This window comes from Salvelinus namaycush, chromosome 1, assembly GCF_016432855.1.
Source record: "Salvelinus namaycush isolate Seneca chromosome 1, SaNama_1.0, whole genome shotgun sequence".
NCBI lineage: Eukaryota > Metazoa > Chordata > Actinopteri > Salmoniformes > Salmonidae > Salvelinus > Salvelinus namaycush.
This window is the reverse complement of record NC_052307.1, coordinates 73,011,285-73,035,895: the sequence shown is the minus strand read 5'-3', so window position 1 is coordinate 73,035,895 and position 24,611 is coordinate 73,011,285. Positions and strand designations below refer to the sequence as shown.

Sequence of the window (24,611 nt, the reverse complement as noted above, 5' to 3'; positions counted from 1 at the left end):
TCTTTCACTGGAATAGTCTCAATAGATTGGTAATTTGAGATACACAGGGGCATTTATTTAAGTTAAGGTCCACACCAGAAGCAGAAGAGAATGACTTGATAATGAGTCTGATAATGAGTCTGCTGAGATATACACTGCTCAAAAAAATAAAGGGAACACTTAAACAACACAATGTAACTCCAAGTCAATCACACTTCTGTGAAATCAAACTGTCCACTTAGGAAGCAACACTGATTGACAATAAATTTCACATGCTGTTGTGCAAATGGAATAGACAAAAGGTGGAAATTATAGGCAATTAGCAAGACACCCCCAATAAAGGAGTGGTTCTGCAGGTGGTGACCACAGACCACTTCTCAGTTCCTATGCTTCCTGGCTGATGTTTTGGTCACTTTTGAATGCTGGCGGTGCGCTCACTCTAGTGGTAGCATGAGACGGAGTCTACAACCCACACAAGTGGCTCAGGTAGTGCAGCTCATCCAGGATGGCACATCAATGCGAGCTGTGGCAAGAAGGTTTGCTGTGTCTGTCAGCGTAGTGTCCAGAGCATGGAGGCGCTACCAGGAGACAGGCCAGTACATCAGGAGACGTGGAGGAGGCCGTAGGAGGGCAACAACCCAGCAGCAGGACCGCTACCTCCGCCTTTGAGCAGGAGGAGCACTGCCAGAGCCCTGCAAAATGACCTCCAGCAGGCCACAAATGTGCATCCTCCACGTGCCTCCTCCACGTCTCCTGATGTACTGGCCTGTCTCCTGGTAGCGCCTCCATGCTCTGGACACTACGCTGACAGACACAGCAAACCTTCTTGCCACAGCTCGCATTGATGTGCCATCCTGGATGAGCTGCACTACCTGAGCCACCTGCTCTATCCCTATCACCGACCTCGGGGGCGACCCAGAGGAAGAGGCGCAGGGCGATCCGGATGGAGACGGTGGAAATCGCGCAGCAACGAAGGGTCCAAAACGTCCTCCACCGGCACCCAGCATCTCTCCTCCGGACCGGACCCCTCCCACTCCATGAGGTACTGAAGGCCCCTCGCCCGACCCCTCGAGTCCAGTATGGCTCGAACAGCATATGCCAGGGCCCCCTCGATGTCCAGAGGGGGCGGAGGTACCTCCCGCACCTACGACTCCTGGAGTGGACCAGCCACCACCGGCCTGAGGAGAGACACATGGAACGAGGGGTTAATACGGTAATCTGGGGGAAGCTGTAACCTGTAGCAAACCTCTTTCAGTCTCCTCAGGACATTGAATGGTCCCACAAACCACGGACCCAGCTTCCGGCATGGCAGGTGGAGGGGCAGGTTTCGGGTCGAGATCCAGACCCGGTCCCCCGGTGCGAACACCGGGGCCTCACTGCGGTGGCAATCGGCGCTCGCCTTCTGACACCTCATGGCCCGTTGCAGGTGCACATGAGCGGCGTCTCAGGTCTCCTCCAAGCACTTAAACCATTCGTCCACCGCAGGAGCCTCGATCTGGCTCTGATGCCACAGTGCCAGAACCGGCTGATACCCCAGTACGCACTGGAAACTGTGTTTTAAAGCTAAAGCAGTCTTCCTCATTCCAGTCTCTTCCTCATTCCAGTCTCAGTGCTTATCGGTTTGAATTCCCACCTCCACTGGTTTGACTTGTTCAACAACTTTAAAGTACCTTACCTTTTATTGATAAGCAAAAGGAAAAGTCTGAGATTCACTTGAGAGCTAGAAACCTGCTACGCAAGGCTATTGGAAAATAGTGAACACTCAAAATCATGGGGAAACTGTCTGTCTTCTTGTTATGTTATAAAATGTAAAATGTCCATAACTGTGCATAATATCACTCCTCTACCAGGTTTAGGATCACATTCTCTCTGGACACTTATAACATACATCATCGGAGAGACACCTTTCCCTGCGTTTACGGTTGTGGTGATGATAGATGACATTCAAGTGGCTTACTATGACTCCAATGATAAGCAATTTATCTACAAGGGACATAACACCCCAGACAGAATACAGTGCCTTGCAAAAGTATTCATCCCCCCTTGGCAGTTTTCCTATTTTGTTGCATTACAACCTGTCATTTAAATGTATTTCTATTTGGATTTCATGTAATGGACATATAATGAAAATGAAAAGTGGATCGGCGATGGCTAGAAGGCCGGTGACGTGAACCGCCGAACGCCGCCCGAACAAGGAGAGGGACCGACTTCGGCAGAAGTCGTGACACAAGCGGCACCATGAAGACCAAGGAGCTCTCCAAACAGGTCAGGGATAAGGTTGTGGAGAAGGACAGATTAGGGTTGGGTTATAAAAAAATATCAGAAACTTTAAACATCCCACGGAGCACCATTTATTCCATTATTAAAAAATGGAAAGAATATGGCACCACAACAAACCTGCCAAGAAAGAGCCGCCCACCAAAACTCACGGACCAGGCAAGGAGGGCATTAATCGGAGAGGCAACAAAGAGACCAAATATAACCCTGAAGGAGCTGGAAAGCTCCACAGCGGAGATTGGAGTATCTGTCCATAGGACCACTTTAAGCCATACACTCCACAGACCTGGGCTTTACGGAAGAGGGGCCAGAAAAAGCCATTGCTTAAAGAAAAAAAATAAGCAAACATGTTTTGTGTTCGCCAAAAGGCACGTGGGAGACTCCCCAAACATATGGAAGAAGGCACTCTGGTCAGATGAGACTAAAACAGAGCTTTTTGACCAACAAGGAAAACGCTATGTCTGGCGCAAACCCAACTCCTCCCATCACCCCGAGAACACCATCCCCACAGTGAAGCATGGTGGTGGCAGCATCATGCTGTGTGGATGCTTTTCATCGGCAGGGACTGGGAAACTTGTCAGAATTGAAGGAATGATGGATGCTGCTAAATACAGGGATATTCTTGAGGGAAACCTGTTTCAGTCTTCCAGAGATTTGAGACTGGGACGGAGGTTCACCTTCCAGCAGGGCAATGACCCTAAGCATACTGCTAAAGCAATACTCGAGTGGTTTAAGGGGAAACATTTAAATGTCTTGGAATGGCCCAGTCATAACCCATACCTCAATCCCATTGAGAATCTGTGGTATGACTTAAAGATTGCTGTACACCAGCGGAACCCATCCAACTTGAAGGAGCTGGAGCAGTTTTGCCTTGAAGAATGGGCAAAAATCCCAGTGGCTAGATGTGCCAAGCTTGTAGAGACATACCACAAGAGACTTGCAGCTGTAATTGCTGCAAAAGGTGGCTCTACAAAGTATTGACTTTGGGGGGGTGAATTGTTATGCACGCTCAAGTTTTCAGTTGTTTTTGTCTTATTTCTTGTTTGTTTCACAAGAAAAAATATTTTGCGTCTTCAAAGTGGTAGGCATGTTGTGTAAATCAAATGATACAAACCCCCAAAAAATCTATTTTAATTCCAGGTTGTAAGGCAACAAAATAGGAAGCCACTGTACTTGATGAGGAAGCTCAGGACATAGTTTATGTATTTGGAACTTTGTACCACGGCATAAACAGAGATAATTTGACCTAAAGCTAAGCTTTAATCTCACGGAAGGTGTTCAAGTTTAGGAAAGAATGGTTGGCTGTGAGATGTTGGACAATGGTGAACCGGCCCTGTTCTTGCATAAGGACACTTTCAATGCCGTTTTTGTGAATTATACAATGTATTACAACATGACACATTTTTTTTACCCTTTCTATAAAAGAAAGGGGAAGTCTGTCAGACACACTTGAGAGCTAAGAAACTTGCTACGCGAGGCTACATTTTCTAAATCATGGACAAACTGTCTGTCTTTTTGTTTGTTCTTTCCTTTTGCACCATTGTCAACGCAGGTAATATGGACTATTTACTTTCTCTTACCTCAATTAATGATTGTTTTATGTTATAAAATATAAAATGTTCTTAACTCATTATAATATAACTCCTCTCCCAGGTTCAGGATCACATTCTCTGTGGGCACTTGCAACATATATAAGTGGAGAGACGCCTTTCCCTGAGTTTACGGTTGTGGTGATGTTGGATGACATTCAAGTGACTTACTATGACTCCAACATGAAACACTTCATCTACAGGGGTCATAACACCTCAGACAAAATACATGATGACGAAGCTAAGAACGGAGATCTTGTATTTGGAGTTATGTACCACCACATGAAAGAGAGATACTTTCACCTAAAGCACCACTTGAATCTCACGGAAGGTGTTCAAGTTCAGCAAAGAATGGCTGGCTGTGAGATGTTGGACAATGGTGAACCAGCCCAGATCATGACAAAGAACACTGTCAATGCCGTTTTTGTAGATCATGCAATATATTACAACATTACACATTTTACATATGATGCTGGTAAACTACTTCAAGGATGGGGTGGGATGAGGCAAGCACAGGAAAAATGTCTTTATGAGAATGTTTTACTTCCCCTTTGCATCAGAACACTGAAGACAATCCTGAAGAGAGAGAAGAACGTTGTGATGCGTAAAGTGCCTCCCAGACTCAGGTTGATAAAGAAAGAGGTTTCTGGAGGGCTCCAGGTGAGCTGCCTGGCGTTTGGTTTCTACCCCCGCCACATCAACCTGACCCTGCTGAGAGACGGCCAGCCAGTGACAGAACAGGAGCTGACAGGGGGGGAGGTGCTGCCTAGTGGAGATGGGACCTACCAACTGAGGAAGAGTCTGGAGGTGAGTACTGAGGAGCTAAAGAAGAGACACAACTACACCTGTACTGCCTCTCACCTCAGTCTGGACAACAAGCTGGATGTCAGTTGGGAGTCTGGGGCAGAGAGAGTTCACCTATCCACCCTCTCAGTTCTACTGGTGATGCTGCTGATTGTTATTCTATTGGGCATTTTCATTTGTGTCAAAAGGAGGTGGAGTAACACTGCCTCCCAGCTGAAACTTGCCAACGTTGATGCAAACGTATCAGAGGAAATAAACCTTTCTTCAGATTCTGAGACCTAATGAAATGTTGGGACACTGATGCAACTTTGTCAAATCAGCTCAATTCACAATGAAAATATGACTGCCAGAGCAACTATCAGAGTAGACACAAAATGTACGAATGATTCTGTTATTGTCAGTCAATCTTCTCTTCCTCTCAACAACGGACTGTAAAGGATCAGTTTGGGGAGACTGTTGACAATAACAAATATCTGGGCATTATACGTCCAGATCTGTAATTTCTAATCATGACTATTCATTAATTTCAGAATGTACTCTATATCTGTGCTGTATCAGCTGATATCCAGTATCTTACCCAGAAGGAGAATCATGTGGTCATGTTTATGAGGTCTGTTTATTATTGGAAAGACTTTAGTGTCTCTGTGTTGTATTGTATGTAGTGTATGTTCATCATTACTGCACAATAATACATTTATTACAGACAATAAAATGTAGCCTAATCGATTAATGGATTGATTCATGCCTACATTTCCACTTCAAGTTTGGACCACAACATAGAATTTTTTTTTTGATTATAAGATCTAGTTTAACTATTATTTTATGATGACCACTGAATGGTATAACAAAAGGCTGCAAAGCCAATGTCTCCATTCCACATTTTGAAATAAGTATCCTTCCATGTTACCTGCTTCCTAATGAGACCAGCTAGGTTAGAACCTAGGTCTCCTGCATACTACAGTACTGTGTTAGCCCTCTGAACTGAATCCTACAACCCCTGACAGCATTCCTAAACTTGCTGTCTTGCTGCAATTTTAGATATAAAAGAAACATCTGCATCTTATCTACATTTCATTACTGACATAAAGGGCATGTGCACAAAGTCTGTGATCCAAATGGCACCCTAAACCCTATATAGTGCATTATGGGCCCTGGTTAAAAGTAGTGCATTATGTAGGGAATAGGGTGCCATTTGGGGCGTAGCCATATTTACTGGCTTTAGTCAATTAAGTTCCCCAGGTCTGCAGACTCCAATGTTTTACCATTAAAAATCCTAAAGGTAGAAAAAAAGCTTAATTGTATTTGTCTTGGAGATTGATGCCTCATAAAGAGTAAATGCCATTTGTCAATCTGAAATGAGTCAGAGTTAGTGCTTCTACCCTTTTCCAAATCAAGTATTGTTCATTGTGAAACTTGCCTGGTTGTCGTTCATACTTCCTGAAATTGCACTGAGGCACAAAATAACCAAAGATATCCATATCTGACACACACAGGCACACAGTCAAACACACAAGCAGGGACGGACAGACTTGGAGGTCGGGGGGCCCTCGGAAAGCATGTGATCGCAAAAAGTGTATGAAATTAGCGTTAAAATTGCAAAATGTTCTTTTAGCCTCATGACAAAATGTGTAGAATAGAATTATAAAACTGCTAACTTTTCTTTCTGCACCATGGCAAAATGTGTTGAAATTTAGGAAGTTAGCTGATTCCTCACCCCCTGTATATTCTGACAATTATTTGGATCTCAATCCTGATACAATTCGGCTCCACATGTGACCTCAGTCTGGAATCTCAAATCAGATTTGAATGTTAAGGATGTTAAGGAACAATGACAGGAAATGAGCATTGCATCTGTGTGCTACTACAGAGGCTACATCATAAACATGCAAATCTGACATGGGTCACATGTAAAACAGAGTGTGAACAGTCAGAAAAACTATTGGATATGGACAGAAAACAGAACTGGGTTCTTCAGGTGGTAGTGTAAACATAGCCATGGAGAGTTCGATAAATCAGATTTTGTATATAAATAAAGGCTTGCTAAAGTGCTACAATTCAGCATTTTGACATCAACCATGTGCCACTTATAGGAAGATTTCAACCCCCTTATTCCCAAAATGTCTCCCAATTTTTACCATCATGGTAAAGACTGAAGTTTAAGTCTAATAGATACTGGAGAACATCTAATGTGATGGACCATATGACTGGACAGATACTAGAGAACATCTAATGTGATGGACCATATGACTGGACAGATACTAGAGAACATCTAATGTGATGGACCATATGACTGGACAGATACTATATAACATCTAATGTGATGGACCATATGACTGGACAGATACTAGAGAACATCTAATGTGATGGACCATATGACTGGACAAATACTATATAACATCTAATGTGATGGACCATATGACTGGATAGATACGATATAACATCTAATGTGATGGACCATATGACTGGACAGGTACTATATAACATCTAATGTGATGGACCATATGTCTGGACAGATACTAGAGAACATCTAATGTGATGGACCATATGACTGGACAGATACTATTTAACATCTAATGTGATGGACCATATGACTGGACAGGTACTACAGAACATCTAATGTGATGGACCATATGACTGGACAGATACTAGAGAACATCTAATGTGATGGACCATATGACTGGACAGATACTAGAGAACATCTAATGTGATGGACCATATGACTGGACAGATACTATATAACATCTAATGTGATGGACCATATGACTGGACAGGTACTACAGAACATCTAATGTGATGGACCATATGACTGGACAGATACTAGAGAACATCTAATGTGATGGACCATATGACTGGACAGATACTATATAACATCTAATGTGATGGACCATATGACTGGACAGATACTATATAAAATCTAATGTGATGGACCATATGACTGGACAGATACTAGAGAACATCTAATGTGATGGACCATATGACTGGACAGATACTAGAGAACATCTAATGTGATGGACCATATGACTGGACAGATACTATATAACATCTAATGTGATGGACCATATGACTGGACAGATACTATATAACATCTAATGTGATGGACCATATGACTGGACAGATACTAGAGAACATCTAATGTGATGGACCATATGACTGGACAGATACTAGAGAACATCTAATGTGATGGACCATATGACTGGACAGATACTAGAGAACATCTAATGTGATGGACCATATGACTGGACAGATACTATATAACATCTAATGTGATGGACCATATGACTGGACAGGTACTACAGAACATCTAGTGATGGACCATATGACTGGACAGATACTAGAGAACATCTAATGTGATGGACCATATGACTGGACAGATACTATATAACATCTAATGTGATGGACCATATGACTGGACAGATACTAGAGAACATCTAATGTGATGGACCATATGACTGGACAAATACTATGTAACATCTAATGTGATGGACCATATGACTGGATAGATACGATATAACATCTAATGTGATGGACCATATGACTGGACAGATACTATATAACATCTAATGTGATGGACCATATGACTGGACAGATACTAGAGAACATCTAATGTGATGGACCATATGACTGGACAGATACTATATAACATCTAATGTGATGGACCATATGACTGGACAGGTACTATATAACATCTAATGTGATGGACCATATGTCTGGACAGATACTAGAGAACATCTAATGTGATGGACCATATGACTGGACAGATACTATTTAACATCTAATGTGATGGACCATATGACTGGAGAGGTACTACAGAACATCTAATGTGATGGACCATATGACTGGACAGATACTAGAGAACATCTAATGTGATGGACCATATGACTGGACAGATACTATATAACATCTAATGTGATGGACCATATGACTGGACAGGTACTACAGAACATCTAATGTGATGGACCATATGACTGGACAGATACTATATAACATCTAATGTGATGGACCATATGACTGGACAGATACTATATAACATCTAATGTGATGGACCATATGACTGGACAGATACTAGAGAACATCTAATGTGATGGACCATATGACTGGACAGATACTATATAAAATCTAATGTGATGGACCATATGACTGGACAGATACTAGAGAACATCTAATGTGATGGACCATATGACTGGACAGATACTAGAGAACATCTAATGTGATGGACCATATGACTGGACAGATACTATATAACATCTAATGTGATGGACCATATGACTGGACAGATACTATATAACATCTAATGTGATGGACCATATGACTGGACAGATACTAGAGAACATCTAATGTGATGGACCATATGACTGGACAAATACTATATAACATCTAATGTGATGGACCATATGACTGGATAGATACGATATAACATCTAATGTGATGGACCATATGACTGGACAGATACTATATAACATCTAATGTGATGGACCATATGACTGGACAGATACTAGAGAACATCTAATGTGATGGACCATATGACTGGACAGATACTATATAACATCTAATGTGATGGACCATATGACTGGACAGGTACTATATAACATCTAATGTGATGGACCATATGTCTGGACAGATACTAGAGAACATCTAATGTGATGGACCATATGACTGGACAGATACTATTTAACATCTAATGTGATGGACCATATGACTGGACAGGTACTACAGAACATCTAATGTGATGGACCATATGACTGGACAGATACTAGAGAACATCTAATGTGATGGACCATATGACTGGACAGATATTATATAACATCTAATGTGATGGACCATATGACTGGACAGATACTAGAGAACATCTAATGTGATGGACCATATGACTGGATAGATACTATATAACATCTAATGTGATGGACCATATGACTGGACAGATACTATAGAACATCTAATGTGATGGACCATATGACTGGACAGATACTATATAACATCTAATGTGATGGACCATATGACTGGACAGATACTAGAGAACATCTAATGTGATGGACCATATGACTGGACAGATACTATATAACATCTAATGTGATGGACCATATGACTGGACAGGTACTATATAACATCTAATGTGATGGACCATATGTCTGGACAGATACTAGAGAACATCTAATGTGATGGACCATATGACTGGACAGATACTATTTAACATCTAATGTGATGGACCATATGACTGGACAGGTACTACAGAACATCTAATGTGATGGACCATATGACTGGACAGATACTAGAGAACATCTAATGTGATGGACCATATGACTGGACAGATATTATATAACATCTAATGTGATGGACCATATGACTGGACAGATACTAGAGAACATCTAATGTGATGGACCATATGACTGGATAGATACTATATAACATCTAATGTGATGGACCATATGACTGGACAGATACTATAGAACATCTAATGTGATGGACCATATGACTGGACAGATACTATATAACATCTAATGTGATGGACCATATGACTGGACAGATACTATATAACATCTAATGTGATGGACCATATGACTGGACAGATACTAGAGAACATCTAATGTGATGGACCATATGACTGGACAGATACTAGAGAACATCTAATGTGATGGACCATATGACTGGACAGATACTAGAGAACATCTAATGTGATGGACCATATGACTGGACAGATACTATATAACATCTAATGTGATGGACCATATGACTGGACAGATACTATATAACATCTAATGTGATGGACCATATGACTGGACAGATACTAGAGAACATCTAATGTGATGGACCATATGACTGGACAAATACTATATAACATCTAATGTGATGGACCATATGACTGGATAGATACGATATAACATCTAATGTGATGGACCATATGACTGGACAGATACTATATAACATCTAATGTGATGGACCATATGACTGGACAGATACTAGAGAACATCTAATGTGATGGACCATATGACTGGACAGATACTATATAACATCTAATGTGATGGACCATATGACTGGACAGGTACTATATAACATCTAATGTGATGGACCATATGTCTGGACAGATACTAGAGAACATCTAATGTGATGGACCATATGACTGGACAGATACTATTTAACATCTAATGTGATGGACCATATGACTGGACAGGTACTACAGAACATCTAATGTGATGGACCATATGACTGGACAGATACTAGAGAACATCTAATGTGATGGACCATATGACTGGACAGATATTATATAACATCTAATGTGATGGACCATATGACTGGACAGATACTAGAGAACATCTAATGTGATGGACCATATGACTGGATAGATACTATATAACATCTAATGTGATGGACCATATGACTGGACAGATACTATAGAACATCTAATGTGATGGACCATATGACTGGACAGATACTATATAACATCTAATGTGATGGACCATATGACTGGACAGATACTATATAACATCTAATGTGATGGACCATATGACTGGACAGATACTAGAGAACATCTAATGTGATGGACCATATGACTGGACAGATACTAGAGAACATCTAATGTGATGGACCATATGACTGGACAAATACTATATAACATCTAATGTGATGGACCATATGACTGGATAGATACGATATAACATCTAATGTGATGGACCATATGACTGGACAGATACTATATAACATCTAATGTGATGGACCATATGACTGGACAGATACTAGAGAACATCTAATGTGATGGACCATATGACTGGACAGATACTATATAACATCTAATGTGATGGACCATATGACTGGACAGGTACTATATAACATCTAATGTGATGGACCATATGACTGGACAGATACTATATAACATCTAATGTGATGGACCATATGACTGGACAGATACTAGAGAACATCTAATGTGATGGACCATATGACTGGACAAATACTATATAACATCTAATGTGATGGACCATATGACTGGATAGATACGATATAACATCTAATGTGATGGACCATATGACTGGACAGATACTATATAACATCTAATGTGATGGACCATATGACTGGACAGATACTAGAGAACATCTAATGTGATGGACCATATGACTGGACAGATACTATTTAACATCTAATGTGATGGACCATATGACTGGACAGGTACTACAGAACATCTAATGTGATGGACCATATGACTGGACAGATACTAGAGAACATCTAATGTGATGGACCATATGACTGGACAGATATTATATAACATCTAATGTGATGGACCATATGACTGGACAGATACTAGAGAACATCTAATGTGATGGACCATATGACTGGATAGATACTATATAACATCTAATGTGATGGACCATATGACTGGACAGATACTATAGAACATCTAATGTGATGGACCATATGACTGGACAGATACTATATAACATCTAATGTGATGGACCATATGACTGGACAGATACTATATAACATCTAATGTGATGGACCATATGACTGGACAGATACTAGAGAACATCTAATGTGATGGACCATATGACTGGACAGATACTAGAGAACATCTAATGTGATGGACCATATGACTGGACAAATACTATATAACATCTAATGTGATGGACCATATGACTGGATAGATACGATATAACATCTAATGTGATGGACCATATGACTGGACAGATACTATATAACATCTAATGTGATGGACCATATGACTGGACAGATACTAGAGAACATCTAATGTGATGGACCATATGACTGGACAGATACTATATAACATCTAATGTGATGGACCATATGACTGGACAGGTACTATATAACATCTAATGTGATGGACCATATGACTGGACAGATACTAGAGAACATCTAATGTGATGGACCATATGACTGGACAGATACTATTTAACATCTAATGTGATGGGCCATATGACTGGACAGGTACTACAGAACATCTAATGTGATGGACCATATGACTGGACAGATACTAGAGAACATCTAATGTGATGGACCATATGACTGGACAAATACTAGAGAACATCTAATGTGATGGACCATATGACTGGACAGACACTATATAACATCTAATGTGATGGACCATATGACTGGACAGGTACCATATAACATCTAATGTGATGGACCATATGTCTGGACAGATACTAGAGAACATCTAATGTGATGGACCATATGACTGGACAGATACTAGAGAACATCTAATGTGATGGACCATATGACTGGACAGGTACTACAGAACATCTAATGTGATGGACCATATGACTGGACAGATACTAGAGAACATCTAATGTGATGGACCATATGACTGGACAGATACTATATAACATCTAATGTGATGGACCATATGACTGGACAGGTACTACAGAACATCTAATGTGATGGACCATATGACTGGACAGATACTAGAGAACATCTAATGTGATGTACCATATGACTGGACAGATACTATATAACATCTAATGTGATGGACCATATGACTGGACAGATACTAGAGAACATCTAATGTGATGGACCATATGACTGGACAGATACTATATAACATCTAATGTGATGGACCATATGACTGGACAGATACTATATAACATCTAATGTGATGGACCATATGACTGGACAGATACTAGAGAACATCTAATGTGATGGACCATATGACTGGACAGATACTATATAAAATCTAATGTGATGGACCATATGACTGGACAGATACTAGAGAACATCTAATGTGATGGACCATATGACTGGACAGATACTAGAGAACATCTAATGTGATGGACCATATGACTGGACAGATACTATATAACATCTAATGTGATGGACCATATGACTGGACAGATACTATATAACATCTAATGTGATGGACCATATGACTGGACAGATACTAGAGAACATCTAATGTGATGGACCATATGACTGGACAAATACTATATAACATCTAATGTGATGGACCATATGACTGGATAGATACGATATAACATCTAATGTGATGGACCATATGACTGGACAGATACTAGAGAACATCTAATGTGATGGACCATATGACTGGACAGATACTATTTAACATCTAATGTGATGGGCCATATGACTGGACAGGTACTACAGAACATCTAATGTGATGGACCATATGACTGGACAGATACTAGAGAACATCTAATGTGATGGACCATATGACTGGACAAATACTAGAGAACATCTAATGTGATGGACCATATGACTGGACAGACACTATATAACATCTAATGTGATGGACCATATGACTGGACAGGTACCATATAACATCTAATGTGATGGACCATATGTCTGGACAGATACTAGAGAACATCTAATGTGATGGACCATATGACTGGACAGATACTAGAGAACATCTAATGTGATGGACCATATGACTGGACAGGTACTACAGAACATCTAATGTGATGGACCATATGACTGGACAGATACTAGAGAACATCTAATGTGATGGACCATATGACTGGACAGATACTATATAACATCTAATGTGATGGACCATATGACTGGACAGGTACTACAGAACATCTAATGTGATGGACCATATGACTGGACAGATACTAGAGAACATCTAATGTGATGTACCATATGACTGGACAGATACTATATAACATCTAATGTGATGGACCATATGACTGGACAGATACTAGAGAACATCTAATGTGATGGACCATATGACTGGACAGATACTATATAACATCTAATGTGATGGACCATATGACTGGACAGATACTATATAACATCTAATGTGATGGACCATATGACTGGACAGATACTAGAGAACATCTAATGTGATGGACCATATGACTGGACAGATATTATATAACATCTAATGTGATGGACCATATGACTGGACAGATACTAGAGAACATCTAATGTGATGGACCATATGACTGGATAGATACTATATAACATCTAATGTGATGGACCATATGACTGGACAGATACTATAGAACATCTAATGTGATGGACCATATGACTGGACAGATACTATATAACATCTAATGTGATGGACCATATGACTGGACAGATACTATATAACATCTAATGTGATGGACCATATGACTGGACAGATACTAGAGAACATCTAATGTGATGGACCATATGACTGGACAGATACTAGAGAACATCTAATGTGATGGACCATATGACTGGACAGATACTAGAGAACATCTAATGTGATGGACCATATGACTGGACAGATACTAGAGAACATCTAATGTGATGGACCATATGACTGGACAGATACTATATAACATCTAATGTGATGGACCATATGACTGGACAGATACTATATAACATCTAATGTGATGGACCATATGACTGGACAGATACTAGAGAACATCTAATGTGATGGACCATATGACTGGACAAATACTATATAACATCTAATGTGATGGACCATATGACTGGATAGATACGATATAACATCTAATGTGATGGACCATATGACTGGACAGATACTATATAACATCTAATGTGATGGACCATATGACTGGACAGATACTAGAGAACATCTAATGTGATGGACCATATGACTGGACAGATACTATATAACATCTAATGTGATGGACCATATGACTGGACAGGTACTATATAACATCTAATGTGATGGACCATATGTCTGGACAGATACTAGAGAACATCTAATGTGATGGACCATATGACTGGACAGATACTATTTAACATCTAATGTGATGGACCATATGACTGGACAGGTACTACAGAACATCTAATGTGATGGACCATATGACTGGACAGATACTAGAGAACATCTAATGTGATGGACCATATGACTGGACAGATATTATATAACATCTAATGTGATGGACCATATGACTGGACAGATACTAGAGAACATCTAATGTGATGGACCATATGACTGGATAGATACTATATAACATCTAATGTGATGGACCATATGACTGGACAGATACTATAGAACATCTAATGTGATGGACCATATGACTGGACAGATACTATATAACATCTAATGTGATGGACCATATGACTGGACAGATACTATATAACATCTAATGTGATGGACCATATGACTGGACAGATACTAGAGAACATCTAATGTGATGGACCATATGACTGGACAGATACTAGAGAACATCTAATGTGATGGACCATATGACTGGACAAATACTATATAACATCTAATGTGATGGACCATATGACTGGATAGATACGATATAACATCTAATGTGATGGACCATATGACTGGACAGATACTATATAACATCTAATGTGATGGACCATATGACTGGACAGATACTAGAGAACATCTAATGTGATGGACCATATGACTGGACAGATACTATATAACATCTAATGTGATGGACCATATGACTGGACAGGTACTATATAACATCTAATGTGATGGACCATATGACTGGACAGATACTATATAACATCTAATGTGATGGACCATATGACTGGACAGATACTAGAGAACATCTAATGTGATGGACCATATGACTGGACAAATACTATATAACATCTAATGTGATGGACCATATGACTGGATAGATACGATATAACATCTAATGTGATGGACCATATGACTGGACAGATACTATATAACATCTAATGTGATGGACCATATGACTGGACAGATACTAGAGAACATCTAATGTGATGGACCATATGACTGGACAGATACTATTTAACATCTAATGTGATGGACCATATGACTGGACAGGTACTACAGAACATCTAATGTGATGGACCATATGACTGGACAGATACTAGAGAACATCTAATGTGATGGACCATATGACTGGACAGATATTATATAACATCTAATGTGATGGACCATATGACTGGACAGATACTAGAGAACATCTAATGTGATGGACCATATGACTGGACAGATACTATATAACATCTAATGTGATGGACCATATGACTGGACAGATACTATAGAACATCTAATGTGATGGACCATATGACTGGACAGATACTATAGAACATCTAATGTGATGGACCATATGACTGGACAGATACTATATAACATCTAATGTGATGGACCATATGACTGGACAGATACTATATAACATCTAATGTGATGGACCATATGACTGGACAGATACTAGAGAACATCTAATGTGATGGACCATATGACTGGACAGATACTAGAGAACATCTAATGTGATGGACCATATGACTGGACAAATACTATATAACATCTAATGTGATGGACCATATGACTGGATAGATACGATATAACATCTAATGTGATGGACCATATGACTGGACAGATACTATATAACATCTAATGTGATGGACCATATGACTGGACAGATACTAGAGAACATCTAATGTGATGGACCATATGACTGGACAGATACTATATAACATCTAATGTGATGGACCATATGACTGGACAGGTACTATATAACATCTAATGTGATGGACCATATGACTGGACAGATACTAGAGAACATCTAATGTGATGGACCATATGACTGGACAGATACTATTTAACATCTAATGTGATGGGCCATATGACTGGACAGGTACTACAGAACATCTAATGTGATGGACCATATGACTGGACAGATACTAGAGAACATCTAATGTGATGGACCATATGACTGGACAATACTAGAGAACATCTAATGTGATGGACCATATGACTGGACAGATACTATATAACATCTAATGTGATGGACCATATGACTGGACAGGTACCATATAACATCTAATGTGATGGACCATATGTCTGGACAGATACTAGAGAACATCTAATGTGATGGACCATATGACTGGACAGATACTAGAGAACATCTAATGTGATGGACCATATGACTGGACAGGTACTACAGAACATCTAATGTGATGGACCATATGACTGGACAGATACTAGAGAACATCTAATGTGATGGACCATATGACTGGACAGATACTATATAACATCTAATGTGATGGACCATATGACTGGACAGGTACTACAGAACATCTAATGTGATGGACCATATGACTGGACAGATACTAGAGAACATCTAATGTGATGTACCATATGACTGGACAGATACTATATAACATCTAATGTGATGGACCATATGACTGGACAGATACTAGAGAACATCTAATGTGATGGACCATATGACTGGACAGATACTATATAACATCTAATGTGATGGACCATATGACTGGACAGATACTATATAACATCTAATGTGATGGACCATATGACTGGACAGATACTAGAGAACATCTAATGTGATGGACCATATGACTGGACAGATACTATATAAAATCTAATGTGATGGACCATATGACTGGACAGATACTAGAGAACATCTAATGTGATGGACCATATGACTGGACAGATACTAGAGAACATCTAATGTGATGGACCATATGACTGGACAGATACTATATAACATCTAATGTGATGGACCATATGACTGGACAGATACTATATAACATCTAATGTGATGGACCATATGACTGGACAGATACTAGAGAACATCTAATGTGATGGACCATATGACTGGACAGATACTATATAACATCTAATGTGATGGACCATATGACTGGACAGATACTATATAACATCTAATGTGATGGACCATATGACTGGACAGATACTAGAGAACATCTAATGTGATGGACCATATGACTGGACAGATACTATTTAACATCTAATGTGATGGACCATATGACTGGACAGGTACTACAGAACATCTAATGTGATGGACCATATGACTGGACAGATACTAGAGAACATCTAATGTGATGGACCATATGACTGGACAGATATATACATCTAATGTGATGGACCATATGACTGGACAGATACTAGAGAACATCTAATGTGATGGACCATATGACTGGACAGATACTATATAACATCTAATGTGATGGACCATATGACTGGACAGATACCTATATAACATCTAATGTGATGGACCATATGACTGGACAGATACTAGAGAACATCTAATGTGATGGACCATATGACTGGACAGATACTATAGAACATCTAATGTGATGGACCATATGACTGGACAGATACTAGAGAACATCTAATGTGATGGACCATATGACTGGACAGATACTATATAACATCTAATGTGATGGACCATATGACTGGACAGATACTAGAGAACATCTAATGTGATGGACCATATGACTGGACAGATACTATAGAACATCTAATGTGATGGACCATATGACTGGACAGATACTATATAACATCTAATGTGATGGACCATATGACTGGACAGATACTATAGAACATCTAATGTGATGGACCATATGACTGGACAGATACTAGAGAACATCTAATGTGATGGACCATATGACTGGACAGATACTATATAACATCTAATGTGATGGACCATATGACTGGACAGATACTAGAGAACATCTAATGTGATGGACCATATGACTGGACAGATACTATATAACATCTAATGTGATGGACCATATGACTGGACAGATACTATATAACATCTAATGTGATGGACCATATGACTGGACAGATACTAGAGAACATCTAATGTGATGGACCATATGACTGGACAGATACTATATAACATCTAATGTGATGGACCATATGACTGGACAGATACTAGAGAACATCTAATGTGATGGACCATATGACTGGACAGATACTAGAGAACATCTAATGTGATGGACCATATGACTGGACAGATACTAGAGAACATCTAATGTGATGGACCATATGACTGGACAGATACTATATAACATCTAATGTGATGGACCATATGACTGGACAGATACTATATAACATCTAATGTGATGGACCATATGACTGGACAGATACTAGAGAACATCTAATGTGATGGACCATATGACTGGACAGATACTATATAACATCTAATGTGATGGACCATATGACTGGACAGATACTATATAACATCTAATGTGATGGACCATATGACTGGACAGATACTATATAACATCTAATGTGATGGACCATATGACTGGACAGATACTATATAACATCTAATGTGATGGACCATATGACTGGACAGATACTAGAGAACATCTAATGTGATGGACCATATGACTGGACAGATACTATATAACATCTAATGTGATGGACCATATGACTGGACAGGTACTATATAACATCTAATGTGATGGACCATATGACTGGACAGATACTAGAGAACATCTAATGTGATGGACCATATGACTGGACTTAGGATGATATATCTAATTAGCTGATTCATCTAGTCTACATTAGAGATGATATCTAACTAGCTGATTCATCTAGTCTCATAGAATGATATAGCTAACTAGCTGATTCATCTAGTCTACATTAGAGATGTATATCTAACTAGCTGATTCATCTAGTCTACATTAAGATGATATATCTACTAGATTCATCTAGTCCTACATTAGAGTATGCTATGCTAACTAGCTGTAGATCTAGTCTACATTGAGATGATATATCTACTAGCTGATTCATCTAGTCACATTAAGGATGATATAGCTAACTAGCTGATTCATCTAGTCTACATTAGAGATGATATATCTAACTAGCTGATTCATCTAGTCTACTTAGAGATGATATATCTAACTGCTGATTCTCTAGTCTACATTAAGTGATTATCTACCTAGCTGATTCATCTAGTCTACATTAGAGATGATATATCTAACTAGCTGATTCATCTAGTCTACATTAAGATGATATATATAACTACTGATTCATCTAGTCACATTAAGATGATATACTAACTAGCTGATTCATCTAGTCTACATTAGAGATGATATATCTAACTAGCTGATTCACTAGTCTACATTAGAGATGATATATCTAACTAGCTGATTCATCTAGTCTACATAGAGATGCTCATCTAACTACTGATTCATCTATCTACATTAGAGATGATATAGCTAACTAGCTGATTCATCTAGTCTACATTAAGATGATATACTAACTAGCTGATTCATCTAGTCTACATTAGAGATGATATACGCTATCTAGCTGATTCTATCTAGTCTACATTAGAGATGATATCTCTAACTAGCTGATTCATCTAGTCTACATTAGAGATGATATATCTAACTAGCTGATTCATCTAGTCTACATTAGAGATGATATATACTAACTAGCTGATTCATCTAGTCTACATTGAGATGATATATTCTCCTAAGCTGATTCATCTAGTCTACATTAGAGATGATATATGCTAACTAGCTGATTCATCTATGTCTACATTAGAGATGATATATCTAACTAGCTGATCATCTAGTCTACATTAGAGATGATTATCTAACTAGCTGATTCATCTAGTCTACATTAGAGATGATATACTACTAGCTGTTCATCTAGTCTACATTGAGATGATACTACTAACTATCTGATTCATCTAGTCTACATAGGAGATGATATTCTAACTAGCTGATTCATCTAGTCTACATTAGAGATGATTAATCTAACTAGCTGATTCATCTCGTCTACATTAGAGATGATATATCTAACTACTGATTCATCTAGTCTACATTAGAGATGATATACTAACTAGTGATTCATCTAGTCTACATTAGAGATATAGCTACTAGCTGATTCATCTATTCACATTAGATGATATATATAACTAACTAGCTGATTCATCTAGTCTCACATTTAGAGATATATGCTAACTAGCTATTCATCTAGTCTACATTATAGATGATATATCTAACTAGCTGATTCATCTAGCCTACATTAGAGATGATACTGATCTAACTAGCTGATTCATCTAGCCTACATTAGAGATGATAGAGGCTAACTAGCTGATTCATATAGTCTACATTAGAGATGAATATCTAACTAGCTGATTCATCTAGTCTACATTAGAGATGATATATCTAACTAGCTGATTCATCTACCTACATTAGAGATGATATACTAACTAGCTGATTCATCTAGTCTCATATAGAGAATGATATATCTACTAGCTGATTCATCTAGTCTACATTAGAGATGATATATCTAACTAGCTGATTCATCTAGTCTACATTAGAGATGATATATCTACTAGCTGATTCATCTAGTCCTACATAGAGCTGATATAGATCTAACTACTGATGATCATCTAGTCTTACATTAGAGATGATAGATCTAACTAGCTGATTCATCTAGTCTACATTAGAGATGATATGCTACTAGCTGATTCATCTAGTCCTACATTAGAATGATATTCTACTAGCTGATTCATCTAGTCTAACATTAGAGATGATTATCTAATAGCTGATCATCTAGTCTACATTAGAGATGTATAACTACTAGCTGATTCCTTAGTCTACATTAGAGATGATATATCTAACTAGCTGATTCATCTAGTCTACATTAGCAGATGATATAGCTAACTAGCTGATTCATCTAGTCTACACTTAGAGATGATATAGTAACTAGCTGATTCATCTATCTACATAGAGATGATATATCTACCTACTGATTCATCTAGTCTACATTAAGATGATATAGCTAACTACTGATTCATCTAGCTACATTAGAGATGATATAACTAACTAGCTGATTCATCTAGCCTACATTAGAGTATGATATATCTAACTAGCTGATTCATCTAGCCTACATTAGAGATGATCATGTATATCTAACTAGCTGATTCATCTAGTCTACATTAGAGATATATATCTACTAGCTGATTCATCTAGTCTACATTAGAGATGTATATCTAACTAGCTGATTCATCTAGTCTACATTAGAGATGATATAACTAACTACTGATTCATCTAGTCTACATTAAGATGATTATACTAACTACTGATTCATCTAGTCTACATTAGAGATGATATATATCTAACTACTGATTCATCTAGTCTAGCATTAGATGAATAACTAACTAGTGATTCATTATACATAGGAGATGATATATCTACTAGCTGATTCATCTAGTCCTACATTAGAGATGATATAAGCTAACTAGCTGATTCATCTAGTCTACATTAGAGATGATATACTAACTAGCTGATTCATCTAGTCTACATTAGAGATGATATATATAACTAGCTGATTCATCTAGTCTACATTAGAGATGATATACTAACTAGCTGATTCATCTAGTCTACATTAGAGATGATATAGCTAACTAGCTGATTCATCTAGCCTACATTAGAGATATATACTTAACTGCTGATTCATCTAGCCTACATTAGAGATGATCATGTATATCTAACTAGCTGATTCATCTAGTCTACATTAGAGATGATATATACTAACTAGCTGATTCTCTAGTCTACATTAATGATGATTATCTAACTAGCTGGTATTCATCTAGTCTACATTAGAGATGATATACTCTAGCTAATTCATCTAGTCTACATTAGAGATGATATATCTAACTAGCTGATTCATCTAGTCTACATAGAGATGATATAGCTAACTAGCTGATTCATCTAGTCTACATTAGAGATGATATCTAACTAGCTGATCATCTAGTCTACATTAGAGATGATATATCTAACTAGCTGATTCATCTAGTCTACATTAGAGATGAATAGTCTAACTAGCTGATTCATCTAGTCTACATTAGAAGATGATATCTCTAACTAGCTGATTCATCTAGTCTACATTAGAGATGAATAGCTACTACTGATTCATCTAGCCTACATTAGAATGATATATCTAATTAACTGCTTCATCTAGTCTACATTAGAGATGATCTATCTAACTAGCTGATTCACGTCTACATTAGAGATATATAATCTACTAAGCGATTCTCTAGTCTACATTAGAGTATGATATATCTAACTAGCTGATTCATCTAGCCTGACATTAGAGAGGATAAGATGATATATCTAACTAGCTGATTCACATCTAGTCTACATTAGAGATGATCAGATGATATATCTCACTACGCTGAATTCATCTAGTCTACATTAGAGATGATCATGATTATCCTAACTATGATTCATCTAGCCTACATTAGAGATGATCAGATTGGTATATCTAACTAGCTGATTCATCTACCTACATAGAATGATATATAACTAGCTGATTCATCAGCCTACATTAGTAGATGATATAGCTAACTAGCTGATTCATCTAGCTACATTAGAGATGATATATATAGCTAACTCTGATTCATCTATCTACAATTAGAGATGATATATCTAACTAGCTGATTCATCTAGCCTACATTAGAGATATATATCTAACTAGCTGATTCATCTACTACATTAGAGATTCATAGATACTAACTAGCTGATTCATCTATTCTACATTAGAGAATGATCATTCTAACTGCTGATTCATCTAGTCTACAGTAGAGATGATTAGCTAACTAGCTGATTCATCTAGCCTACATTAAGATGATCCGATGTATATCTAACTAGCTGATTCATCTAGCTACATTAGAGATGATCAGATGTATATCTAACTAGCTGATTCATCTAGTCAACATTAGAGATGATAGATCTAACTAGCTGATTCTCTAGCCTACATTAGAGATGATAGATGTAATCTAACTACTGATCATCTAGCTACATTAGAGATGATGATATCTAACTAGCTGTATTCATCTAGTCTACATTAGAGATGATATAGCTAACTAGCTGATTCATCTAGCTACATTAGAGATGGATATACTAACTAGCTGATTCATCTAGTCTACATTAGAGTGATATAGCTTAACTGCTGATTCATCTAGCTACATTAGAGATGATATCAATCTAACTAGCTGATTCATCTAGCTACATTAGAGGATGATATAGCTAACTAGCTGATTCATCTAGCTACATTAGAGATGATATAATAAGCTAACTAGCCTGATGTCATCTAGCCTACATTAGAGATGATCAATGATCTAACTAGCTGAGTTCATCTAGCCTAATTAGAGATGATCTCGATGGTTATATATCTATCTAGCTGAGTTCATCGTAGTCTACATTATGATGATGATTCAGATTCTAACTAGCTGATTCATCAGTCTACATTAGAGATGACTGATCTCTACTAGCTGA

At 38.2% G+C, this 24,611-nt stretch overlaps 1 protein-coding gene across 1 annotated transcript; it reads left to right on the top strand.

The window, feature by feature from the left end:
- Positions 1–3,750: 3,750 nt before the first annotated feature.
- On the top strand, positions 3,751–5,271 carry LOC120056826 (major histocompatibility complex class I-related gene protein-like). Its single transcript, XM_039005057.1, has 2 exons — positions 3,751–3,808; positions 3,910–5,271. Exons 1-2 carry the CDS (start codon positions 3,751–3,753, stop codon positions 4,929–4,931), a joined length of 1,080 nt encoding a protein of 359 aa, XP_038860985.1. The 3' UTR covers positions 4,932–5,271.
- Positions 5,272–24,611: the final 19,340 nt, after the last annotated feature.

Bases quoted from the DNA above. Each gene is read 5' to 3' on its own strand.
- LOC120056826 (XM_039005057.1), top strand. From the start codon at position 3,751: ATGGACAAACTGTCTGTCTTTTTGTTTGTTCTTTCCTTTTGCACCATT. The intron at 3,809-3,909 runs GTAATATGGACT...CTCCTCTCCCAG, and splicing joins TTGCACCATTGTCAACGCAG to GTTCAGGATCACATTCTCTG.